This window comes from Meleagris gallopavo, chromosome 2, assembly GCF_905368555.1.
Source record: "Meleagris gallopavo chromosome 2, MGAL_WU_HG_1.1, whole genome shotgun sequence".
Taxonomy (NCBI): Eukaryota; Metazoa; Chordata; class Aves; order Galliformes; family Phasianidae; genus Meleagris; species Meleagris gallopavo.
Genome location: NC_139405.1, coordinates 10,215,890 through 10,241,396, shown reverse-complemented (window position 1 = coordinate 10,241,396; position 25,507 = coordinate 10,215,890). Strand labels below are relative to the sequence as shown.

The 25,507-nt window shown below is 37.6% G+C and overlaps 1 protein-coding gene across 13 annotated transcripts in view; it reads left to right on the top strand.

Moving 5' to 3' along the window:
- NRXN1 (neurexin 1) overlaps positions 1–25,507 on the top strand; it is a 645,099-nt gene that overhangs the window by 550,345 nt on the left and 69,247 nt on the right. For 11 of the 13 annotated variants that reach the window (XM_085218886.1, XM_085218885.1, XM_085218888.1 and 8 more), the window contains 2 exons: positions 2,283–2,372; positions 3,824–4,143. In XM_085218886.1, coding sequence (XP_085075012.1) covers positions 2,283–2,372; positions 3,824–4,143 — 410 coding nt within the window. The remainder of the gene's footprint in view (positions 1–2,282; positions 2,373–3,823; positions 4,144–25,507) is intronic. The other 2 variants (XM_085218894.1, XM_085218898.1) reach the window with 1 other exon arrangement.

Genomic DNA, 25,507 nt, shown 5'->3' with positions numbered 1-25,507 from the left:
GGTCATAACAGCATAGTATTTAGGGCCTTCCTAGCGTGGCCAGTTGTAAGCATTGTTTCATTTTGACATGACTGTATGGTTCTTCTGCAGTCTAGGGAGCATTTGTTCATGAAAGACACCCAGTTATTAACACTGGATGATCTGTGAATCCAGTGAGTTAATAATGATCTGCATCCTTGACACATATTTACATTGCTTTAATAGATTCTTTAAGCCCCCAACCTTTTCTAAGCAATTATTTAGCCTTTCCTCATAAATAAAATAGTAGATTTCTCCCTCCTTTTGTTTAAGCACAGATAACAACAACAACAACAAAAAAAGGCATACCCAGCAAATCCTCACAATTCATTTGTTCTAAGTTAAGGAAACCTTTTGGCAGTGAGATGTTATCTATCTTATTCTTTGAATTAACTGATTACGTTCTGTAATCTCACATCACGAGTCTTTTCCTATACCATTCTATTTTTAAATTTTCATTTTCCTGAAATGGCAGAAAACGGAAAATTTCAGTAAAATATTGTTTTGTGGAGAATGTTTTTGAATGTTGAGAATAGAGCAAAAAGTGCATATGGAAAAATATGTACATATTTTTGTATATTCAACTGGGGATACTCTAATGCATATAGAATTCATATAGTATATTGGAAGATGGATAGAGAAGGATATCCTCTCAAAAGATCAGCTTCTGGCATAGTGAACTAATATACATTAAGTCAAATGAGGGAAATGTGATAAGTAGCAACTCGTGTCTGTGCAAAATAAATTTCTGCACGAAACCACAATGTTATTGGTGCAAAAGCTGTTGCTCTTGCTGTTTCTGAGATCTATGGTACCGATTCTTCTTTGCAACACTGTGTTGCTGATAGCAGGTATAATTGTCTGACAAATGAGAAGACATTTCCTGAATTGGGGTAATACTTTGTTCTGCTAACTAGCAATAAGATCTTTCTAGCTCGTGTAAATGTATTTGTGAGCATTTCATGGGCTACTACATCTTATTCTTCCCATTCTAGTGCAAATACAGAATGTGGTTCCTTGCTAGTTCAAGACAGTTTGTACATTAGAGCTAGCAAGATTGACTTTGAATTGGGTCCTAAATTAGGAATAATGGCCATTTACTCATCTAGCTTTTCTTATATATCAGGGTTTTCCTATTATGAACCAATACAATGGAGGAAAAAGGTACTGTTGTTTTAAAATATTACTGCTGCACGAAACCTGTATATTGAAGGAATTATTAGGTTTAGCATTGTCCTAACAGAAATTTAAAATACAAAATGGTAATGGATGGTTTTCTGAATGATCATACCTGTATCATCAAAACACAAAAAACCTTATAGTTAAAAATAAGCATTTTTAAGTAGTTTGCTAATTATTTGTTGTATGATATCTTCCTGACTATAGTGACGTTCTTTTATGCAATGGTTTTATTTTAAGCAATCAAAGACCTCTGCACAGACTGGGAAAACAGAGTTTGCAAATGTGACAAGTTTGTGTTTTGCATTGCTGAGTTCTGGATTGCTCTTAATTCACGAAACTCCACTAAAGATAGCCTCTTGCTAAATTCTAAAGCGTTTCCATGTTTCAGAACAAGATTACCTTTCAGCAAGTCACTTTTGTCAAAGCCTTGGTGTTCCTTCAAGACATTGTCAGCCTGTCCTATGAGAATGTAAAAATAGTGAATACTGTGGTCTGTTCTGTACTATTTATTTGGATTTCTGGAATTTGTTGAAGTGAAGCAAATAAGAATGTATTTTTTTCTGACTAGGACATAAGGTTACGGCAGGTCTATTTGTAGACAGCAGAAGTAAGTGTGCCTTAAATGGTGATTAAGACTTGTGTTATTCTTCTTTAAATGACTAACCTGGAGTGAGAGGTTGGATGTCTTTGGAGAACTTAAACCTGTTTCACCTGAACATGTTTAACTAGTTAATAAGAAACATCAAAAAAGACAAAACCCTGAGGTCAATGATCATTTTTTTGTAAAGCCATTCTATGATGTTTAAATTTGTTTTTTTGGGTCTGTCTCTAACATAAGTTTAATAACCTAGCTCAAATGCAGATTTCTAATTTTCAATTAACATAGGAATAATTTTGTTTGCTAAAATAAAATAAATGAATGAATGAAAAGTCTGAACCATGAAATGTTCCAGGTAGCGCTTTTTAAAATTCCAAATTTCAAAAAATCATGTGGCAACTGTATAGCTCAAGCTTTAAGTATTAACTTTTAACCTTTGACCTTACAGATTTTAACCAATGAAATGTCTCTTTAAACTTTAAAGGAAACAATGATAACGAGCGCCTGGCGATTGCTAGACAGCGAATTCCATATCGACTTGGTCGAGTAGTTGATGAATGGCTACTCGACAAAGGTAAAAAACATTGATTAAAACTTCAAATAAAAAAATAATTTGAACATAACCAAGTAGTGCTTCATTGTAACACTAATAAACATAAAAAATAAATTTCAGTAAAACTAAATTTAAAACAAATTTTAAAAAGTAAAATATAGAGTAATATTTGCATACCTTGTATAATAATTTCTATACATTTCTAGAAGTACCAGCTGTTTAATAACCTTACCCTGTTAACTTAAGGTTAAAGGGACTGTTAAATATAATCCACTAACTCAATCTATGAAGGTACGCATAGCAAACATTAACAAAAAATTATAAATCATTCATAGATTATATGACATGCTCCAGCATCTAAATTATTAACTAAAAATATACGTAGTTACGATATCTTCATTACGGTCCTGAAAAAAAAATTTGCTTAAACTGTAGGTATCTTAAATAGTGGGCAAGATGAATTGCCAATCAAAATGAAGTCCCTTTAACGTTTGCAACCTTCTAAGGGGATTTTGGAACAAACACTAATTAAAACAGAACTTAAAGTTGTGTGCATGCTTTTTGTGAGCAGAAACCAATTTGCTAAAGTGACTTCTATTTACTAAGAGTGGTACTGTTGCTGAGGATTTCTCTGTTGAATGGAAATGTGCCATGATTTCTCCATCGGTATGTGTATCATTTCTGAAGCCGCTTTTACATCTAAAATCTTTTATTTTAATTGATAGCCTTGCTGAAAGCCAATCACACATCTATTTTTGCAACTGCCTCTAAGATACTCAATGTGAACCATGTGTTTCTTTTCAGTGTGTTTGTTGAAGGAAAATAAGCATTTAAATACAAAAAGGAAATCTTTAATTAAAAAATATAAATATTTCATTCACTTATATAGAGATATGACAGATTACCGCATAACATCCTTTAAAAATTCTCTTAACCTAGTGACGTTTGCATATATATAAACTCTGTGTGTATATACATATTTGCATATGTCTATACATACATAAACTCATCTTAAAGCTGTAGACTCAATGCTGAATTACACGGAAAAATCTTTGGAATGTTGGCAGTCCTTGAAGAAAAAGTAATCTTAAGGAATTGCAATCTTGGCAACCTTGACACGCATGAAAAAGCTTAGCACTGCTTTCAGGTAAAAGGGAGAGGGGTGTCATTTGTAGTACTGAAAACATTTCCAAATAAATTTGATTGGCCTTTTAGCAAAAAAAGAGAAAAGAAAAAGAAAAAAGAAAAGGGAAAAAAAACCCTACAAAATATGGCAATTTTAGAACATGCAAATGCTCTCAAAACTTATGCATTTCATGGACACCTCATTAAAAAGCAATGAATTATGAGTCAAGTCTTTTTCTTATAGTTTATTGCTGTCATTATTCACTCCATGAAAATCTGTTATCATTCTTGTAGAGTGTTGTGTTCACAGTCAACATTTTTGCATGTATGTAATATTATCTTCACAGGGCGTCAACTCACAATCTTCAATAGCCAAGCAACCATAAAAATTGGAGGCAAGGAACGGGGCCATCCTTTCCAAGGCCAGCTCTCTGGTCTTTACTACAATGGCTTGAAAGTTCTGAATATGGCAGCAGAAAATGATGCCAACATCGTGATAGAAGGAAATGTGAGACTTGTTGGTGAAGTGCCTTCCTCCATGACAACCGAGTCCACAGCCACAGCGATGCAGTCCGAGATGTCAACATCGGTCATGGAAACCACCACTACTTTGGCCACCAGCACCGCTAGGAGAGGGAAGGCCCCGACAAAGGAACCTATTGGCCAGGTTAGTCAGCTTCTTTACCTTTTGCAAAAGTTTTCATATCTTTTTGTATGGCTTCCTATATGGCATTCATTCTACAGATACAGTTGTTCCCGTTGAAGAAATGTCTGAGTTACAGATAAAAGTTCTGCACATGGCTCATGCGTGTGATGGTGGTCAGTATTTAGAAGGAAAAGGACTTTGCTGTTTGTCTAAATTAGGAAGACTTCTCAGTTCACATTTTTCTTGTGATTGCTTTGCTGTCCATCTTCAGAGTGGTGCATTTTTTAAAAAAATTCTATTTCTTCCTTTGATAGCTAGTACTGACTATTCTCAGTGTGGGATTGGATGTTTAGAATTAGAAATAATGAAATCAAGTCACGTGTTTTTCCAAGAGATAAATAACAGGAATTGAAGAGGAAGGAGGTGAGAAGACAAAAAAAAAAAAAAAAAAAAAAAAAAAGCTGGGAAGTGGGAATTATCATTTCCCATGATTTAGCATCTTTTTGAGCAGTCTTCCTCAGAAGAGGCAGTGACTGCAAAGGGAATTAAGACAACTCTGAACTGTGGGAGACTCAGGCTTCAAGCCAGAGGCAGCTGTTTACTGTTTGCTGAGGTTATTTGCATCTCATGAATTTAGTGATATATTTAGTAGCTTTCATGTTTTGTCAGGATCTCTGTATAATATGTAGGGGAATTTGCTTTTCCCTCTCCTTTTTCAGAAAATTTGGGATGTTGAATTAAGAGCTGCTGCTCTGAATAACAGCATTCTGACTTGGAGTTTTAAAAATTTACCAAGACATTTCTCTGTCACAGAAGATATTTTTAGTATAATTATTCTGTGTGCTTGAAATATGTTTGGGGAAAAAAAAAAAAAAAAAAAAAAAAAAACACTGCCAAATGCTTTTCATGTGTTCACTTGGTTCACATCCTTGTTTGTGACCCACTATGCCATGAAGCTGTGACAGCTACACTCGGAGAGCCAAGTAGGGACAAAGGCAAAGAAAGTGTCACAAGCCATAGGGAGGAACAGGAGCGTGATGTGATGAATGAGGTTAATTTCCTCAAGAATGGAGGAGAACATGATGGTTACACTGGGAGGTTGAGGTCAAGTTGCCTGTTTTCTACGTAAAATCTCAACACGCTGTTTGAATTTGATCAGTGCATTAAACCTGACACAGGAGCTTTTCTGTCTGTGTTATTCACGTACACTTTATACAACAGATTGGAAACTAGAGTGATGTAAAATTTCTTATTTTTTTAAATGAGGAAGAAGGCTTGAGTTGAAAGTGAGCATTTAAAAAGTCTTTTTTACTTGTCTTTTCCAGTAAACATGGTTTTATGCATTTTTTTTGCTTGCTTTGAGAATTCAAAGGAAAAAAAAAAGAACAAAATGTGGCATGCACTGTAAGCACAGATTGCAGAGTTTTTTTTTAATTACTATTGCAGTAAGCTACAGTGTTTTTATTAAACTGACAATAAATTTTCTTCATTATTAATTGTGTTTAAATAGCATCTCCCATTTCATTATACAACTAGTCTGCTTGGTATTTTACTGCAATGAGATGGAAGAAAACCAAATTTCCCAGAGAAAAGATCAGCATCTAAAAGAACAATGCCTCTCTGCAGAGTGGAAGAATTTGGGTGAAATTGATGCTCCCCCCAAAAAAACTTAAGCTAAACTTCTCTTATCAATTCCCAGCCGCTTTCTCAGGTAACTCCAAGGCACAATTTGGGAGTAAGAGCGTAACAGGGACAGTTGATAGTTTGGATCTTGCATGATCTGTGTGTGATGGGAGTTTAGTGGTATAGTTGCTGTATCAGTTGGCATCAGTTGCCAGAAATATTTCCCACTGCTGTATTATCTTTTTCCGAAGAGAGGAAATAGATAATTCTTGAAAAAGATCTTCCAAAGATCTGTTTCCAGACTGCAATGCCTATAATAAGGTGTGGCCATTATCAACTTCATCTATACTGCTTTTTTAGAGCACTTTGCCATTCCTTCAGCTGCTCCTGGCTGATCTGAGTACACTACAGTGTTCTGAGCCCTGCTTCCTAATGCCTCACCAGCACAGGGAGGTTCCAGGAGCATACGGATGTGCACAGCATCTCACCAAAGCACATCGCATGGGTGAAGGTTTAGAACAGTCTCTCTCATGTGTTAGCCTTCCTAGTACAAGTCCTTGCTGCGGCCCATTTGAAGTAAATTGGTAGGACTACTTCTGTATCTAAGAGCCTGAAATCAGCCTTTCCAGGGAAAGTGTTCAGTGTTAATGTTGTCAAAGCACATGATATTCTGAGTCTACAACTGAGGCCTTCTTGCTATTAATAATCCACAGTGGCTTGCTTTCAGTATGGTAGGATCTGTGTTGTCATTACAACTGTACAGTTAATTAGTTAGGGTCTGCACTGGAATGTAGTTTGCAAACAGATCTATGATTTGATTTGAAAAGATTGATAATGTCCCAAAGTCAAAGCTGAAATTTGTCTGCAGTTTCCTGTGTTATTCATGCAACAAACTCAGACCTAGGAAGCTACTGAATCAAATTAAGTACATGATTTCTTCTCTTCATTAATATCTGCTATCTTATTCCACCTGAAAGTAATAATTTATGTGCTAGTGCCCTATAGGACTCCCACGGGTCTGCTCTGCAGAGTGCTGAGTAATCACTTTGCATCTTGATGTCACTTGGAGATGAGGGCACTCATCCTCATGGAAAAGCTACTTTTACACTCTGTATTCTCTTTCATTTTTGTCCTTTACACTTTTTAATGACCTTTATTTATACATAATCTCTGTAAAGGTGTCAACTGCATTGACATAATGTAATGCATTAAAAGCAAAGTTACCTTTCTGGCATTAATTAGGTTACTGAGGAAAATATGTTGCTAAAGAGGAATTGCTAATAGGAAAAAAAACAACACCTTGCATTATTGCAAACCAGTGCATGACTTAATGAATAGAAGTAAGATCTAATCAGTCAGAAATTGTTTGCTCCATTTGCAGAGGTATTGAATTCAGTTAAAGATTGCAATACCTAAAGAAGATAATTTAAATCGCTTTTTATAGGAAATGTTCTTTTAGGAAACCTGCAAGGTTAGTGCTTCAATTGATGGAGTGTGTTCTTCTCAGCAGGTATCTAATAATGCAGTGTATGATACAAGATAGACATGATACTTATAGAATGTATGTTGACTGCTGTTGTGAGTGATTTTCAGCAAATGAGATCTTAGTGCTTCCTTAAACAAATTCCTTTTTGTTAGTGACTCTGCTCTCAATGAAGGTTTGCCTGCTTGGAGGCGGTGTCATATTTTAACAATGGATGCTTTGGTGGTGACAGACAACTTAATTATTGTACTTGTAACTGTAGATTTTCAAAGTGGAAAGAGGTACTTAAGACCTATTGAACATCAATGATAGGTGAATGCCTCATTTTCCTTAGTGCCCTGAGAATCCCACACTTCTCTGTGATTATAATTAGCATCTACAGCTGTCAGCCTTTGTGCAAGGCACTGCATAAACACACAGGAAGTGACAACCTCTGCCTCAAATAGCTTGCAGAATAAACAAAAGGTATCAGGAAAAGAAGAAAAAAAAAAAAAAAAGGGAAATTAGGAAGCTAGTATAGTGTTTCAGTGTTAAGCTATGTGCGGATTTGCAGTCACCATGGGAGGAATAGTTTACTGCTTGTTTTTTTGATCCAGACTCTTCAGATGGTGGACTCTGAGTTCCAGCTCTCCTTAGGATCACCACATGCTTATGGTAGACTCTTTAGAGAAGACAGTTTACAGACTGAGCTGCCCCGTCTGCCACCAGTTGGGCAATTGATGCGCAACCAGCATCTGATCAGTGGTCAATAAAAGGTTTTCTCTGCTTTGCCATTGACACTTGGGAGAACCCAGAGCCACTGGAGCAGAAGCTGAGAATTCCTGCACAGCTCCTTCATTCCACCCATACTGGGCTGGAGGAGCCTCAAAGCAGAAGAGAAGACCGCTCACCTCCTTTCTGCAGCAAGATGCCCTATAGATTCGAAATATTTATCCTCTTTGACCTCTTTAAAAGTGTAGAGACATAATCTAGTTTTTTGGAAGGTATTCCCAAAATGTGGCATTCCTTTATGTGTGAGTAAAGAAATCCCCAACTTTTAAATGCTGCGAGAATAGAGCTTCTGTGAAGTTAGAGCCTATACTGCTAACTTTGGTGAGTCGCAAGTATACACAGGGGCTTAGGAATCATGAATTTGTTCTAAGAATATCATTTCCTTTATGAAGTTATTCAGCAAAATAATACTGTTATGTTCTTTCTTCTTTTTAACTTTCATTTTTGACACTTTCTAAAAGACTCATTTGCAAGCTTTTCTATTCAAACATGAAGGTGATAAACTTCTTTTAAAACTGAAAATAAAGGAGATTCATATGTTGCATAATTCCAGGAGCCAAAATGTTAAGCAAAACATTGAGTACTGCAAGGCTTGCAATAAAAAATGCAAGAGTTGGCAGAAGCAGAAAGGCTTCAAAAGGACTTTTGAGTATGGTTTTTTCTTGAATGGGGATAGCACAATCAGGCCTCTAGTATCTCTTTGGCAAGGGTATGTGGATCTATATTAACTGGAAGTCATAAATGAAGGGATAGTAAATCAAGAATAATATGCTCGTTTCTCATCAGTTTCTAAAGATGTGATTATGACAGCCTATCCGCACAGCATTCCCTGCTCTCATGTGTTGGAAACCATTTCTGAAAGTTGTGTGTAAAATAGCTTTTATTTTTTTAATCTTCCATAAGGGATTCTGGCAGTCTTCTTTGTCCTCGTCAGAGTGGGCTATTACTGATAACACTTAGCCACTTAACCAGCAATTGCAATATACTGTGAGATGATTGCATGTTTTGGAACAATAAACACTGATTTTTGGTCAAGCAGAATTAAATTGACTTTGTATTAAATTGATGAACAGAAATTTGGTCAGTTGCTCAGTAGGGCATACATCAGATGATGCGTATGTTTCTTTACATGCATTGAGGCAGTGGGTTTAGGTGGTATTCACTGTAGCATAACAGTGATGGGGTTGGCTCAGCACCTTGCCCAATAAGTAAAACCAAGCATTGAAAAAAACAGTGGAGTCTTCTAGGGAACAAATTCAATTTTTAAAATCTTACTGGAGTGTCTGATTTTGCACAGAATATTAAATGGCATTTTTCTCCAATGTCATGGAGATGTACCAGTCGTGAAATCAGTGTAGTTAATAGGAGGAAGAGTATTCTCCAACCATCTCGGTTTAAGGTTATTTGCTGAAAGGTTTGCAATTGTCCTTATGCACTGGAGGTAGGTTCTTTCTGTGTCTGAAATGCTGTTGCTTCTTCCTCTGGAAGATCAGTAGGCAATGCTCTTCCCAGGGCTCTGGTAAATCACAGGATGCTCGCTAGTGTATAATGAATCCCAGAGCATCAGGCATCACAGCGATCGCAATGCCTAGACGTGGCCCTAGATGACAGAAAATATGCCTTTATGTTGAACTATAACTAGAAGTATATAAACGGCTTAGTTCCTCTGCAGTCATGTGAGGTTATTCAGGGGACAAAAATAGCATCACGTAACATGCTTGTTTCGGCAAAATCCTGAAAGCACAAGTGTTAATCTCAATGAGAGTTAAAAATTCTGTGCAAATGTTGGGGCTGAGCTGTTCAGGGTCTGCCTTCCTCTTGCAGCTGATCTGCATGCAACAGTCCTATCTATGGTGACGGGAGTGCAATTCGATAACTGGGACATATCAACAGCTCATCACATGTCAATGTTCATTAAGGGTGTGCTGGGGCATCGGTGCCCTTGTACTTGTGAGTACATTTTGGCCACGTGCTAGGAGACAGGAGTGTAGGGGACTGACCAGCAGGACACTGTGACATCAAAGACATGTCACCTCAACCCCACAGCTCTCAGTGGTTGTGCAGCCACACTTTTAAACAACATGACGATGTGGAATGATGGAGCAGGCTAATATGCAACCCACAGCTGTGTTACAGTGCTCTGCTGATACAAAAAGCTAATAAAGCTTGTTTAATTAATTAAGGAACTCTTTCTGTCTTGCATTTCTTTGGTTACCAGTGAATGTTTTTCTGAAAGTTAAAACCATAAAATATATCACATTATATGATTAAAAAAAAAAAATACTGTCTGATAGAATGTTTTTTTCCTATATTTGTGGTTGCCATTTACACAAAGAGTTTTATATGTTTTTATTAACTAAAGGCATTTCTAGATTAGAATTTGTATTTGAACACAGATAACTTTACAAGCATGCAAAGGTATGAAAATGTGAAATTAAAGCTTTGAAATTGTATTACCCTACTGATTAAGAAAATATGTGAATATTTTTCCCCCCTTTAAAAAACAAATAAAAGCTATTGTGTAATCTAAAACCAGAACAAGTCTGTATTTGCCACTGCCAAATTTTCAGGTTTTGGCATGCAGTCTCATTGTATCTCAATAACCAAACATGTTTCTATGTCTTTAAAGAGTAGATTTTATAGTCACAATGTTTAACATATCCCACTGTTCATCTTCTTATGTGTATTAATGTTTGGATTTTGAATCAGTATATTCAGATTAAACATCATCTTATTTGCAGAGGCAGCTTAGGACTCCTTAGGGTTGTAAAATTAACTTGATCATCTTGGTGATCGTCCTCTCTAAAGAAAGAGGATCAGAAATGCTGATAGCAGCTTTGGAATGCTCTTACTCCTACAGCCAAAAGTAGCTGCTGTACTACATTCCCCAGTCCCTTTCTATGGCATCTGTGCCACCAATTTGGATGAAGACAATGCAGACAAGGACAAGGGTTCTCTAGACCAGAACCAAAGAGATTTTACGTGTACCTCAAAACATGAAACCCATGTCGTGGTTTTTCGCTTTTCTGTTTAAACAATCAGACTGTGCTTTTTCAGATTCATCTAACTGTTTTCGTAGTTTGATTAAAGGCTTACAAGTGGAGTTTTTTATTAATTTTGAAATTGAAGTAAGATCTCTAAAAAACTAAAATATGATACCATGAGAACTAAAATTCTCTAGATATGTTTTAATATTTGCTGCCCAGTCACAGATGAAATTCCCATTCTACTGCAAAGTATTTGCTTATTGAGTGTGAGATCCTCATTTGGAGCACTGAGGTGACAAATAGGGTGGGTTTAGATGTGCATTCACCAAACCTGTGTGTTGGTTTGGCTGACTACTTTGTTGTTTTCAAGTATGACTTATATGTGATCGCACAGTTATCTGTCTATCCCTCCTAATAAGTACTGAATTCCTCAACCAGTGCAGTCAAATCTGTCTTTGGCATAAAGAATTGAAAGACCTCAGAGGGCTCAAATTGCATGACTTTTGGTGCCATCTTGGTCTTCTAACGCAAATTTCTAATCCATGTTTTCCCCATCGTGTTTTTAAAATGCAAAGATTAAAAAGAGAACAAAGTGGGATAGGTTTCCAGTGTCTCAATAATGAAGCCAAGCCATGCATTTTCCATTATACCAGAGGGATGTATCTAAAACATGCTTTGAAAATATCTCCTACAGTCTGGATGCACAAGAAAAAAAAAAAAAAAGAAGAAGAAAAAAACCCCACACTTATAAATTAAATTACAACATTGCTGGTACCCAGAGAACCATAGGACGCTTGTCTGAATTGTTGATTAATTGCTTGCAAATCAAAGTTGTTTTTTAAGTTTAATTTGGGAGAAAAAAGGATACAAGGCCATTTGCAGCTTCAGTTCTTTCTTCTATCTCTTTTCTCATGATGCGATGCTTAGCTGTGTCTCATATGCTGTATCTGCCAGCTGTTCCCCTTCAGTGCATCTTGGCACACTAAACAAACATCATTACATCAGGATTATACTGAAATGGGATTATTTCACTCAGCTGGAACAAGAGGATGTTGTAGATTTAGTGACCCACAACTGTACAGTCATCACGCTGCTATGCATTTTTCTGCTTTTTGGATAGATGAAAAGGCCTGGGTGTTATAGCCATCACTTAATTACAGTAGCCTTGCAAGGTAGAAATCCTTGCAACTCTTTTACTATCAAAGGAAAGCAATAAGTATTCAATCTCCTTAACTGAAGTGGTGATAAGCCTGAAGATCGCATTCACTATCTTTGTTGAATTTCTGTGACTGAAGTGTGTTTTACATGCTCGACTCACACAGTTCCCTTTCAGAACTCACGTAACAATAAGTTCTATTTCTATACTTCTGTGGATGATTTCTTAGAACTGCATGAAAGTAAGGCAGAGTCATATGAAGTGGAAATCCAACGTAGGTAGTCTAAATGTGCCACTATGCTTGCAGACCCTAATGTACTGCAGCAGTGTGTCAGCAACGCTGCAAATGTGATGCAAATGGTGATTGCAAGTTTCCATGGTGTACATACAGGAGTGGCTCACAGGTTGATTACTGCACACTACAGTGTTCAGTCTGTTTATATGTGTGACTGGCAAGGACCCATCTGTGCTGGTAAGTTCTTTCATGTTTTATTGAACTTGACACCAGGACTATATGATGTATGTTATATACAGCATATATAATGTTGTATAATCATACCATACGCTGAGGTTTCCTCTAAACGTGACTTGTAACTGTAATGTCTGAAGCCTTCTTACCTACTGTTTTGAAGAACAAAGCTTTTTTCATAGGCACACCTGTTCTAGTGGACTTCAGATCACTTTCTTTAATAAAGTAATTCTTAGGACACTGTTCAGTTAGAGTTAATATAAAAATTTTATTCAGAAAACATTTTCTTTTTTTCTTGAGTGAGTAGTGCCAATGTTGTATGTCTATTTTGAATAAATCATTAGTTATTTTATGCTTTATTTCACTTAATCCATTACCTAAGTTGCATTTAGGTATTTGGTTCAATTTGGTATTCAACATTCAAATCTGCATAGCTGATGTTCAGGCTTTGTTCACGTATTGACATTGCTTCAGACTTAGTTACTTCCCCATAGTTGCATCCCCATGTTCTTTCATAGATTCTGCTAGACTGAGGATTTGCAATTCCACGATCAGTAATTTTCATCTGGGCAGTATATTATTTCTTTGCATCATTTTCCTTTATTTTAACTGCTTTATTTTTAAATGTTCCTTTTGCAGTATGGTTTTGTTAGCCTATATGTATGCATATATGTGTATAAAAGCCAAGTGAAGTTATTCAATTGAATTTGTTTTTAATGCAAAGTAGAACAGTAAATTCTCTGAACTGACATAAAGAGGAAAGCTGTGAGACTCAGCAATTTCACTCAAGAGAGATGATGGCTGGTTATCTGCAGTGAGGTAGAGAACAACTGAAATTGTCCCATGGATCCAACTATACTTTTCTCTCGTAGAAATGCATAGAAATATGAACTGAGAAATAGGAATAATTTCCTTAAAATCCAGTCAGGATGATGAGCGAATATATCAAGTCAACAGAAATCAAAGACCTAGGTTTGTTTTGTGACCTGGGAGGAATGATACCATCATCTTCCAACTCATCTCTCATCAGTAAATTAACTGAGTTTCCCTGCCATGAAATGACAGTGGGGTGAAGATGAAAACACTGAAGGCTTTGATGTGTTCAGATGGATTATTAAGGAATATGTGTATATCTCAAAATAAAGAGTAGAAATACCAGGGCTTTGGATAACATGCAGGAATGAAATTAGAAGTAGTTCTGAAAAAAGCAGAAATGATGTGGGAAGAAGCCCGTATGAAGAGATTGCATGGTGCTGACGTGCCCTCAGATCCAGGAAGAAAAAGGGCTCGTGAGCAACAGAACATTTCAAGGAATGGTGTACTGTATTATTTTGCTGCATCTTTTAATCTAGCCACATACTAAATCTTTGGGATTTTTGTGTCTGAATTCTGTCAAGAGACACTGAAGAGGCTGACAGGGTTGTTGAAATGCCCATCAGTTTGGACTAGGTTTTGCTCAGCCTCCAGCATAACACTATAAATACACAGAACGAATGTATTCTGACATTCTCATGTTTTAAAGAAATGGATGAGGTCACAATAAATGGCCTTAGACATATCTTAAATGGCACTTGCATGGTATTTTCAGGTTTTTAAAGCAGGGCATTAGTTTCTGTGCTGAGCAGATGCTGTGGAAGTGTTGCAAACAGCAAGAGTGAGATTTTGATTGATCATTTGGTTTTATTTTCCCATCCATATTCTCCTGTGATTTTAACAGATGGGCTGGTGGAAAATTCCACCAAAGTAGAAAATTCTGAGGGAATATTCTCCATTTCTTCTTTATATTTCTGGTCATACATTGGGAAAACTGAATTAGATTTAGTCTCCATGTTAAAGAAGGCCACAAATTCACTAAAATTAAGAGTCTAGGAATTTTCCTTAATGTTTCTGGGAGATCCAGCCACTCTGAATATATCCAGTAAAGCTGATAATTCCTTACGTTAATACTAAGTCTTGGTTCTTTTATTCTTGGCTCCCAGAGGTATGAAATACGACAGAGTTTTAATAATTTTCTCTGTGTGTGATGGACTTGCTAATTAACTGTTTTAATCCATACCGGAGCATTAGCAATACATTTGTTTATCATGTCACAGCATAGGATAGCACTGGTAGCTAGATGTGTGTTGCCTTCCAGAAAATGCAAATATTTGTGTGTGTATGTATTTGAGTTTATAAAAATACTTTTTAGCTATACATTTTAGTAATACCCAACTGCAAGTAGGGTAGCATAAACACATCAAGAATTTCTGTGTAATGTCATTGACGTTAACATTTCCTGTCACAGAGGTAGATGCTCATAGCTTGAATCGCCATTTGGAAGGAATAGTCTATGAAAATATTTTCTAAAGTACATCAAATAACCATTCTATAATTAAATGAGAGAGAAAGAGATATCTTCTTTATTAAGATTACAGCTATATAAACACTAGTGGCAGTAGAAGAAGGGTGAAGATGTTGTTCTTGTTATTTTTCTTAGTGAAAGAACTGATGGAAAATTCACTCAGAATGACTCAAAACAGCCTACTTTTTTCAGCAACAAAATGAGCAAAGGAAAGGAAAGTCTTGTGTTCAAATCTGCCTTTTTTTTTGTGTTTGCTTGATTTTTAAGTCTCTATTGTTAAGTTCAGGCAAAGTTTATAACGAAAGTTTCAAAAAGAAAATTCAAACAAAACCAGTGTATTGTAGCCAGCTAATTAGACATGAATTTGCAAATGGCTAAGATCAGCCCGATGTTTTCAATGACTGTCTGCAAAGCTTTACCAATCTGTTGTGCTAGTGCCTTCCCTATAGTCTTAGCTGAACCTTGCGTGTAAAATTCTGCAGCAGATTTATAGTGCTAAGAGTCTTCAAGAAATAGAAGCTGTTATCTATTTTTTCAGTGTTTTGCAGGTAGTGCAAGCTTCTAAAGAAAACCAATGCAGGGACAAAATACTTAATATCTTCATATATTAAAAGTGGCTATCAGCATGCTTACCCTGTGAATATATTAAAGTGCTTTGTTTTTTCATAACAGGGAGCTAACAGATGTCTGACATGATAATTCTACCATATGGCAATATCATTTTCTTTTTGTTGCAGTATTAAAATAATAACGATGAATACTCAGTAATGTTCATCTTAGTAGGAAAAACTTTCACCAGGCATCTAAGTATTCTTACCGTCAAGTGGTTGTCCTCCATCATAACCTCCATGGCAAACATCACAAGAGGTATACTGTGGATTCTCCTCTTTAGTCCTGGGCAGATGGTGAAAAGAGCTAGCTCACCTAACAAAATTTCACCTCTGCACTGCAAAATTCGAATAGTGCTGGTGGCAGTGGCCCTATTCAAGGTATGCTAATGAAGCTCAGGGGGTAAATAATCCATTTTCTAGTGATAGTGAGCAGAAGAGCTAATGCACTATGTGCTTCTTTTGTATTTTTCCATTTCATCAGAAGTTACTGTAGACTTCTCAACATGAGACTAAAGTATGCCATTTGTTTTATGTGAAGTATAACCCTCCATGCTGGTGATACCTGAAAAGTCTTTGATTTGTTAGATGAGAAGTCTGAGCTGTGAGTTGTTGAAGGCAAGGAGGGCATTCTAGGAGACCACTATCTTATGCTTGCCATATTCCTGAGCTCTTCCCAAGGCATCTGCTGTTAAACATCAGGAAGAAAAAACACCAGGTTAGATTAGCCTTTAAACTGGTTTGTGTATTTTGATAGATAATGATATGGTCTGTGTATTTTGCTGCATGTAATGTTGCTTCTGTCTTTCTTTTCTGCTTTTTTGAACCTAGATGCCCATATTTCAACTAATGATGAGATTTTAAACACTCTTTGTCCCCAGAATTCTTTGAAAACTATAGTCACGTTGATTAGCCAGCCAGCAAAGCAAAGTAAATGGCAGATTTTTATTCCGAAGTCTTAGCAATGAAAAGTCATTAATAGGAAACCATACTCATATGACCGGGGTAGATGGGGCTAAGGGGAAAAAATAGAGAAACATGAAAGAAATTGTGTTTGAATATTTTGGTAATTTAACAAGGAGAGTCTGTAAGCCTACAGAAGAAAACAGGAAGTTAGAGTAAAATTCTTGGTTGACATTTCCTTACCTCCTCCTTGGTCAGAAAGAGAAAAATGCAGTGGCATAAGTGAATGGTAAAGCATGAGCATGATTTTATTTACAAATGCCAAGAGTAATACAGAGCTGTAATGCTGCATTATCTGAGCATTTACGGTAATATTTGAAATTCCTTTATTTACTTTTAGTAGCACAAAAGGAAATTTCATAATGTCCATTGTTGAGAAATAAGGCATATGAGATTTTTCAGGTTATTTATTTGGTACGGAGTATGCAGAAGAACCCCTATTAAAGATAGTATTTAAACATATGTGTTTCCTGTAAACATGTGCTTAAAAGTTCAGACAAATGGTTTCAAGGTCTTTTCTTGAAAAGGTAACGAAGTTAGAAATAGCATTTCTAGTTGGCATTTCAGTGCTATCTTAGCCTATGACTGAATAAAGGTAAAACTTGAACCAGTTCTCATTCGTTCTTTACTGAAAGTGTTTTGGTTTGCTTCATTTTTCTAATTAAGATGTGACACAAGGTGTCATTCTGATTGCTGGATCTTTGTTTTGTAACAAAAATGCAAAATGAGTGAGCTGTATTACTTTCGTCCATGTTGAGTGTGAATTACACTCTACAAAACTTCACCTGCAGGTAACATGTGATGTCAAATGCAATCTGATTCACTTATTTTAAGTAGCTCATTAATTGTTAATGCCAGCATTCTCTTGATTGTGGTTCTTTGTGACAGGCAGAGCATTCACTGGTGATCTTCAAGAGATGGCCCATACTTTTGTTGGCTCCCTCCTATTTTTCCCTGTTGCTGTACCGCACCTGTGATGGTTAAAAGTATATGAACAATGTACAGACTGTTTTTCTCTGAACCCAAATGCAGCATTTGCCATAAAAGCCTGAATTAATTTCTTATTGAGAATTTTTTATTGAGAAACTGGTCTATAGGATATTGAATAGAGAGTAATGGAAGACATTTTGAGAAAATATATAGAATAAATCAGTCTCTGGAATGTCCCACAATCATAGCAGTCCTGGTGAAGCTGAAGAAGTTTATACTTCTACCACTTAAAACATGTATACTCTGACCATGAATAAGAGCAGAATGCCAGTATCATAGCATGGTGGTATAAACAACAGTTTATATGGTTTTTCTCAGTTAAAATCCATTAATGTTTCTGAGTTCCTAGCTCTAACTTTAAAAGAGTTGGGATGAGCATGGCTTACTTTGCTGCTTGTATTGATCCTGTCTACCAAAGCTTCCAGCAAACTGTCACATCATGCTGGAAGTGGTAAGTTTTGCACTTGCACTCTGGAAACTGCAGTGCAAATACATGTTGAAAGTACACACGGTGCCATACAGTAATTGCATACACTAACTTTTGCCCATTACTGACCAGGAGAAGATGGTAACTTACAGGCTGGAAACAAAGAACCTCTGGAAAATTCCAAGGGCATTGTGGACAAGTTTCTTGGCATTGTCAGAGCTCTCATGCTTTTTGTGTCTTTGAGAGTAAGTGTTTGTCAAAGAAATGCAAAAAGCCATTAGTACAATTCAAAGCAGCCAAAGAGCTATTTTTCAGTGTTTTATTTTAATTATAGATGAGTACACTCTGAAGATCGGTCATATGTGTATCATCCTGGCACCAGAAATGGTCAGCAATGAAAGGGCAACAGATCCTTGACTCTGACTAAATGAATGAAGCATTCATTAAATAGTTTCGTACACTGAGTGAAATTCTCAGACATAGCAGCACAACTCTATCGACTTGCTTTGCTTTCAGTGTACTGTTTGGCATCAGTGTAGACAAGAGGAGAATGTAAATCATGAAATTCTTTCTACACACTATTGGAGGCAGCCTGTGTTTTGAACACATTCATCACTCTATTCCTTCAGATATAAATTTGCAACATGCCAAATAATACATTCAGAGCACAAAGGAAGTTGTTGAAAGGTGGGGATGACAGCAGAAATGATTGGGGCGATAGAGTTCGGGCTGAAAGAACAAGAAAACTTTTAAACAAAGGTATCTGTGTGGATTTAACGTACAGTACTGCCACCAGCACTGAGATAAATCTGTGCAAAAAAAAAAAGAAAAGAAAGGAGGTGCTACTGAGCTGGGAAATTCCAACAAACAGTGTGCACAGTGACAGCAAAACACCTGGCTTTGCAGTCAGTCCTGTTAACTGCAAGTTACACAGATTGGCATCGATATTGTGTGCTGCGTGCAAACTCAGGCACCAAATTGGTGTTTAGTTATACTAAACCAATTAAGAACAACGTCAGCAGATTTTTATTGGGAAAGACTATTTCCTTCTAACATGATCGTGTTATTGCAGGCAGTGTGTGAAGTTTGTTGTTCTCTAATGCAGTACTTAACTATTACCTGAAATCAGTGGGATTTGATACAGTTGCATGCATGGAGATGTCTGGTTCCTTTTTGCATCCTCTGGGTTATCTGGATCATCATAGATCTTGCAGATCTGACAGAGGACTTAAAGGAGCCCTCCCTATGTCACTGGAGATCAGGCATGCTGCTCTGAAAGGGCTTTATTAACAACAAGGTAATTGCCTCTCCAGATTTTCTGCTCAAAGCAGGATCATGCTCTTAACAAAGTAACCTCAGTGATGTTAATAATATTTGCCTTGTAACAGGTTCTTTTGCAATCAGCATGTCTCTGTGGCTTTTGCAAAGGAGACTGAGTTGTTTTACAGGAGCCAAAGTGACTTGTTTCAAAATCAGCACCCAGCTGGGTGAGGGCATGGGAGAGCTCAAGTCTCCAGAGGCCACCTTTGGAGTTAAAAGCTGTAATTGACACAAGCAAGTTTTACCATGTAAAAGAAGTCAGTAAATGACTGTAGATTTACTGCACACACAACCCTGAACTACATTAATCGGGATTGTCTTATTTTAATCTTATAATATAGCTGAACGTAAGAAACTATTTCAGGTTAAGCTGCAGTTGTAATTTTCAAACAAACAGGGCTTTTTCTTCTCTCGTGGAGGGGGAGAAAGGTAATTGTATTTTGTATGGTGATAGGGGATTTGTGCTGGCTTCAACAAGCTGCTGAAATCAGTGATAACAGTCACCGGCCTCTGCCAACACCGTCGGATAAAGAGCTGCCGCTGAGTCTATTTCTCAAGCTCGAACAGAATTGCTTTGAAGGCTTGTGAAATTCAATTTGCAAGAGAATGGAGGATCCTCTCTGTGTAATTTCAAAGTGTGGAAAATAGTAATTGCTTTTACTCCATTCAGATTGTCTGTGTGGGGGAGCAGCTGCACGCTTTGGGCCCCAGCCATGCCCAGCAGGCTGATGTTGATGTAGCTGGGACTCCACATGCCCCACATCCCTCTGCCACAGCCACACCTTTCCGTGGGCAGGCACACAGCTGAAGGCCAGTGCCCTTAGTCAAAAGGGTTTCACTACAGTAATTCTCTTTAATTGACTGCATTCATATTTGTCTCTTCAGCAGGGAAGATAATCCTGCATATGAATAATCAGGCTTGATCTTTGATTTATACGGTGTTTAGATTTGTTCCATTCAGCAGAGAACATAAGTATTAGTGGATTTTTTTATTTTTTTTTTTTACAACTTTCCTGTTAGGAATCGTTGATCAGATGGCTAGCTTGTCTGCTGGTAATCCTCTTCTTTGCTTGAAAAGCTGACAAAAGCATCTGGGCCTCCCTGACAGTAATTAGGGTGAGCTAACTGCCTGCTGTGCTGAAAAGTAGCTCTGAGATTTGAGGAAATGAAAGTGCAACAGAAACCTGGCTAGCATGCCAATGCCTTATTTCCTTCATGCAAAGGAACTGCTGCATTCAGTTGCATTTAACTGAGATCATTATCTTCCTTTTAACTGAGAGGTTTTACTCAACTCCAGTGTTATATGAAGAGCCCCAAGCTCAGAATGTCGTGTTGTCAGTTGTTTTTTTCTTTGTTGCACAGCTGTAAATCTAGAATTGGTTTTACAAATCAATCAAAAGCTCTCAGTTTTCACAACTGGGTTTAGAAAGCTGGGGAAGAAACCTTCCTGTCCCCAAAAACTTTTAAAGACTTCTGACTGCAATTGCTTAGCTGATATTGTGATGGCAAATCGTTGGTATTAAGCATTGTGAAGCTTTCTCCAAAGTGAAATATCATAGAATGGCCTGGGTTGAAAAGGACCACTAGTGGTCATCTAGTTTCAGCCCCCTGCTAAATGCAGGGTCACCAACCACCAGACCAGGCTGCCCAGAGCCACATCCAGCCTGGCCTTGAATGCCTCCAGGGATGGGGCATCCACAACCTCCTTGGGCAACCTGTTCCAGTGCATCACCACCCTCTGTGTGAAAAACTTCCTCCTAATATCTAACCTAAACCTCCCCTGTCTCAATTTAAAACCATTCCCCCTCATCCTATCTCTATCCGCCCTTGTAAACAGCCGCTCTCACTCCGGTTTATACACTCCCTTCAAGTACTGGAAGGCCATAATGAGGTCTCCCCAGAGCCTTCTCTTCTCCAAGCTATAAACAATCCCAGTTCCCTCAAGCTTTCCTCATAGGAAAGGTGCTCCAGCCCTCTGATCATCTTAGTAGCACTCCTTTGAACCTGTTCCAGGAGCTCCATGTCAATTTAAGCATACATAAACCTGTTCTGGAAACAGAAACAAACTCAGGCTCCAGCCTAGTAACTTCATATCCAGGAAGCCCTCCTCCCGTGAAAGAGAGTGAGGAGAAATATGAGAAGAGGCTGCCTATACCATGGCTTCTACCAACTTGCGCAGCAGCCTCTGTACACTCACAGTCTCAGATCTGAGCCAGCTTGCTTACCATGGAGTGATTTGCAAGCTGAGGATGTAAGAGGCATGTAGTGAATGGTCACATCCCCAGCACAAGGCTGTGGGGAGCAGCAGCTACTGCTGGCAATTTATCTACTTGGATTTTGATTTTATTTTTTTTCCTGTAGGAAGAAAACAGTGGTGCAATTTGTGAGCAAAATCCTGTTTTGGCTCCTGCATAGGCTAGGTAAATTAGGGCAAAGCAGCAAGTTTCTTTCATCTAATGGGCTTTTGCAGAGGCTGCATGCGGTTTGTGGTCTTTTCTTTTAGTGCTGAACAGTGTGTGAAGATGCCCTCAGATCCAACTTTGTCTGCCAGACAGCTTCTTGGCTGATTTGTTGCTCTGTTGACGTTTCTTTCCCTGATATTCATTGTAATACCATTGCAAAGCCTCTGTTCTGCTTCTGAAAGCTGAAGCAGCATCATGCAATTTTAATGGTCAGAAATACAAATCTGGCATTGGAAAAAAAAACAGATTCAGTTTTCTTTAAATCACCTGGAGACTTTTCTTTGAGTCTCTGTTTTCTCCTATGACTTCCTGATGACCAGATCTCCTCCTGTAACTTCTCAGATGGTAGCACAATGATGCTGCCATATTTTTTCCTTCTCTGCTGGAGCATCCCCTCCCTCACAATGAGGGACATGATATCAGTGCTCCTGCAGTGTCGGCACAGCTGACAGTAAGTGCTGTTAGATCCTGCAGTTATCTTTCACTCTTCAGAGGTAATTATCAACAAATCTGGATATTTTAAGATCATAATAAATGTATTTGACACAGTATGGCACCTTTGCTGTCACACTGTTCCAAATAGCATTTGAAATCTATATGGTGATACTTTATGCAGTTGTGTATTGGGAAAATTTGCTGTCCTGTTGCCCTATGTTGTATGATTAATTTATAGGTAGCCGATCCGTGCATGGAATTAAACAAGTTTTACATCTTTCTGCTTTTTGTCACTTCTTCATGCTCTGTTTTTTTGAGAGAGAAGTTTCCGCAAAGCTGTTTTGGCATTTATTTTCACTGAGGAACTTTGTTAAATTATTGAAACAATCAAAAAGATGGCTTAAAAAGTGCAAAATATATTTGCTTGTTTTCCTTCATGAACAGCTGAGTTTGAATACAGTTGTAGACACTAAAGTAAATTAGATTCTCAGTTCAGTATTCTCCACCACAGTTCCAATCTCATGGTTGTCCCAATCCCCACATCTATGAGATAGAAAGATTAAGTAATAATGAAGACATGTCACTGCACCTGCTTTCGCTCTATCTCGCTACATGCAGTAAAATCACCCATAGTTTTCATTCTTCGCCCTCAGGCATTATCTGTTGTTCACAGCTCTCAACCAAGGGCCTGTTAAAAACACGTTTCTTATCACTGCCTGTCCAGATTTGCCTACAGTTTTTTGAAAACAAGCTGCTTTTAAAGGTCTGTCTACATCTAGTAAACTTAAGCATTTGAGTTGACGTGTAGTTTCATTTGTCAGAATGCTAATATTGGCTGAATGGTGAGCATCTGGCACATTAGGCAGCTTAGTGGCTACAACACTACGTGCAACTGGAACAGGCATGCTTTCAAAGGGTGTTACAGAAAAGGTAGGAGCTCACCAAATTAAGGTTTTCAGGCATGCGTGTGGTCTCTGAGTGCCCAGCCATTGCCCCACTACTGCCAAGCAAGTTGGTGGTTCACCTCATGCTGGTGACTTTGCTCAGCGGTTTCTAGCAGCAGCTTCTGGACATGCCTCTTGTTTCCTTTGTATCCTGAGCTTAGCATGGCATATGCATATGCTGGCACAGCTTTGAGTTCCTGAATAACTTCTCAGGATATGAGATAATCATGAACTGATGTGGTAACAGGGGAAGTAGGCCCATGAAAGGGCTACTAGACCAGAAATAAGGATGTAACTCTGTTACATTTCAGTACTCCTTGAATAAACTGCAGCAGCGTCAATGTTGTGTTTTGTTCTGGTACTGGTATGGACATACGCTTTGAGTTTCCGTCTCTTTTCCAATTCTATCTTATTTCTTTTTCTCTCTCTAAATTGTTCTTCCTCCTCTGTCAGTCAGGACTGTTTATGCAGTGTTTATGCTATGTTTATGCTTGATTTAAAAAAAAAAAAAAAATTGGTTTTTTTTTACTGCTTCATTAATACTGGCTATGCTGATACGCTTACCTTTACTATCCTCCCACTGTTTTCCTCTTTTCTTCTTCTTTAAATTTGTTATGTCAGATGTACCCTTGTTGTTATAGTTGCATCACTGGCCTCACTGGAAAGTCTGGAACCTCATGCAATTCCAGTTCAAATTTATGTTTTCTTAGTCAGTGAATGGAAAATGTATTTCATATGAAGCATTAATTTATTGTACTCAACAGCTGCTGTTACAGTGCATGAAAAATGGCCTATCAGGATTGATATGTTTACACTGAAACACATCATCTAGAATTTCTAATGTGTTCCCGTCCTCATCTGCTTAGGTATGAAGCCCTTGGCTTTGAAAAACAAAATGTTTGAGATGAAGAGTCTGGGTGAATGAAGAAAGAGTCATACAGACCCTGTAGCTCTTCCTCTAGTGTTACTTAAATAAAGAGAGGTCAGTGGATGAAAATAGGGCAGGATGAGTCTGGAGATCAGAGTTCTGTTTGTGTGCTGTTGTTCTCTGTTGTCAGTGGCCCAGACCGCAAGTGATCCTTCAGCTTGCTGCTGACTCCTGCAGTTGCAGCAGTGGCAGTGTTTCCAAAAAAGCATCTAGTGTTGAGCATTCTCCAGTCTCTATCAGTAGTCCCAGCACTGATTTGCTCCTGGTTCTTATTCTGCAGCAAGTCTGCATCTTTTTAGGTGATGCAACCAGAACACGAGTAGCAGGAGAAGTATTCAGGATAAATGCTATTAAGAAAAAACAACAATGTGAGCATTGCCATAATAATTGTTCTTTTTATCCTGTCATTTGGTTTCTGCAGCATAAGCGTTCACATTGTCAGGTTTTCCTGTGCAGAACAGACAGCTAGAAATTCTAAGAATTGAATGGAGATTATGATATGCTCATTTGCAGAGGTTGGAACTCAGAGAATGGTGCCACATACTGTAAGAGCTGAAGGCCTTACAAGGAAAACTGAGTGGCATGACCATGCATATATGCTCAGAAAAAGACTAGAAAAGTGACTTCACAAGAGTGTTAGTCTAACATTTCGTTAATATAGTAATAACCCTAAACTTTGGGAATGGCTAGTACTTTCATCTAGAATAACTATTGTATTAGAAAACCTCCTAGGTCATTTTAATTGCTCTCTTGTGGGGTTGAAGCTGTTCTGGTTTTGCATATTTGAGATATTTTAAAACACACGGGAAGGTCATCTATTAATAACAAATGACAAGTCTGAGCAGCTCCACTAGGCTCTGTTTTATAGCTTGTCTTTGGACATAAAGGTAAGCTTCAAAAGAATAATAATACCCAAGCTAGTAAATAAAGATATCAGTCATTCCTGCTAATCTATAAAAACTGTGCACACAAGATCAGGCCATAGATATTAGCTCACTTCATTGTCTGAACAGAGACTTTTCTAAATCATTTGCCCTGTGTAAGAGATTATGAATCAATTGCTGTGAATTGGGGAGTTCTAGTGACTTCCATTTTATTGGGTTTAATCTTTCTTCTGTCATGGGTGTTCCAGGGAGCCAGGTCTATTTGTTATGGCTCGCTGTTGATAGCAGAGATGTATTCCCCTATAGGAAAGCTTCTACTGCAAGCTGTAAATTGAAGTTGAGAACTGAATTTATTCTTTCTAATTCCACTTGCTGAATGGCTCAACTTTAAACTAGTCACATAATCTACTTTGTTGTTAATTTAGCAATGTTGTGTTTCCATTACTTACATGAATTGCATAATTTAGTTCAAAGTATTGTAACTTTTTCTTTATATCATGCTTTGAATAATACTACTCTTTTTTTTCTATTCACATATTTCACTTGGCTACTTTCTATGCCAATTGGTGTTGTGAGGTTTGAACAACATATTTT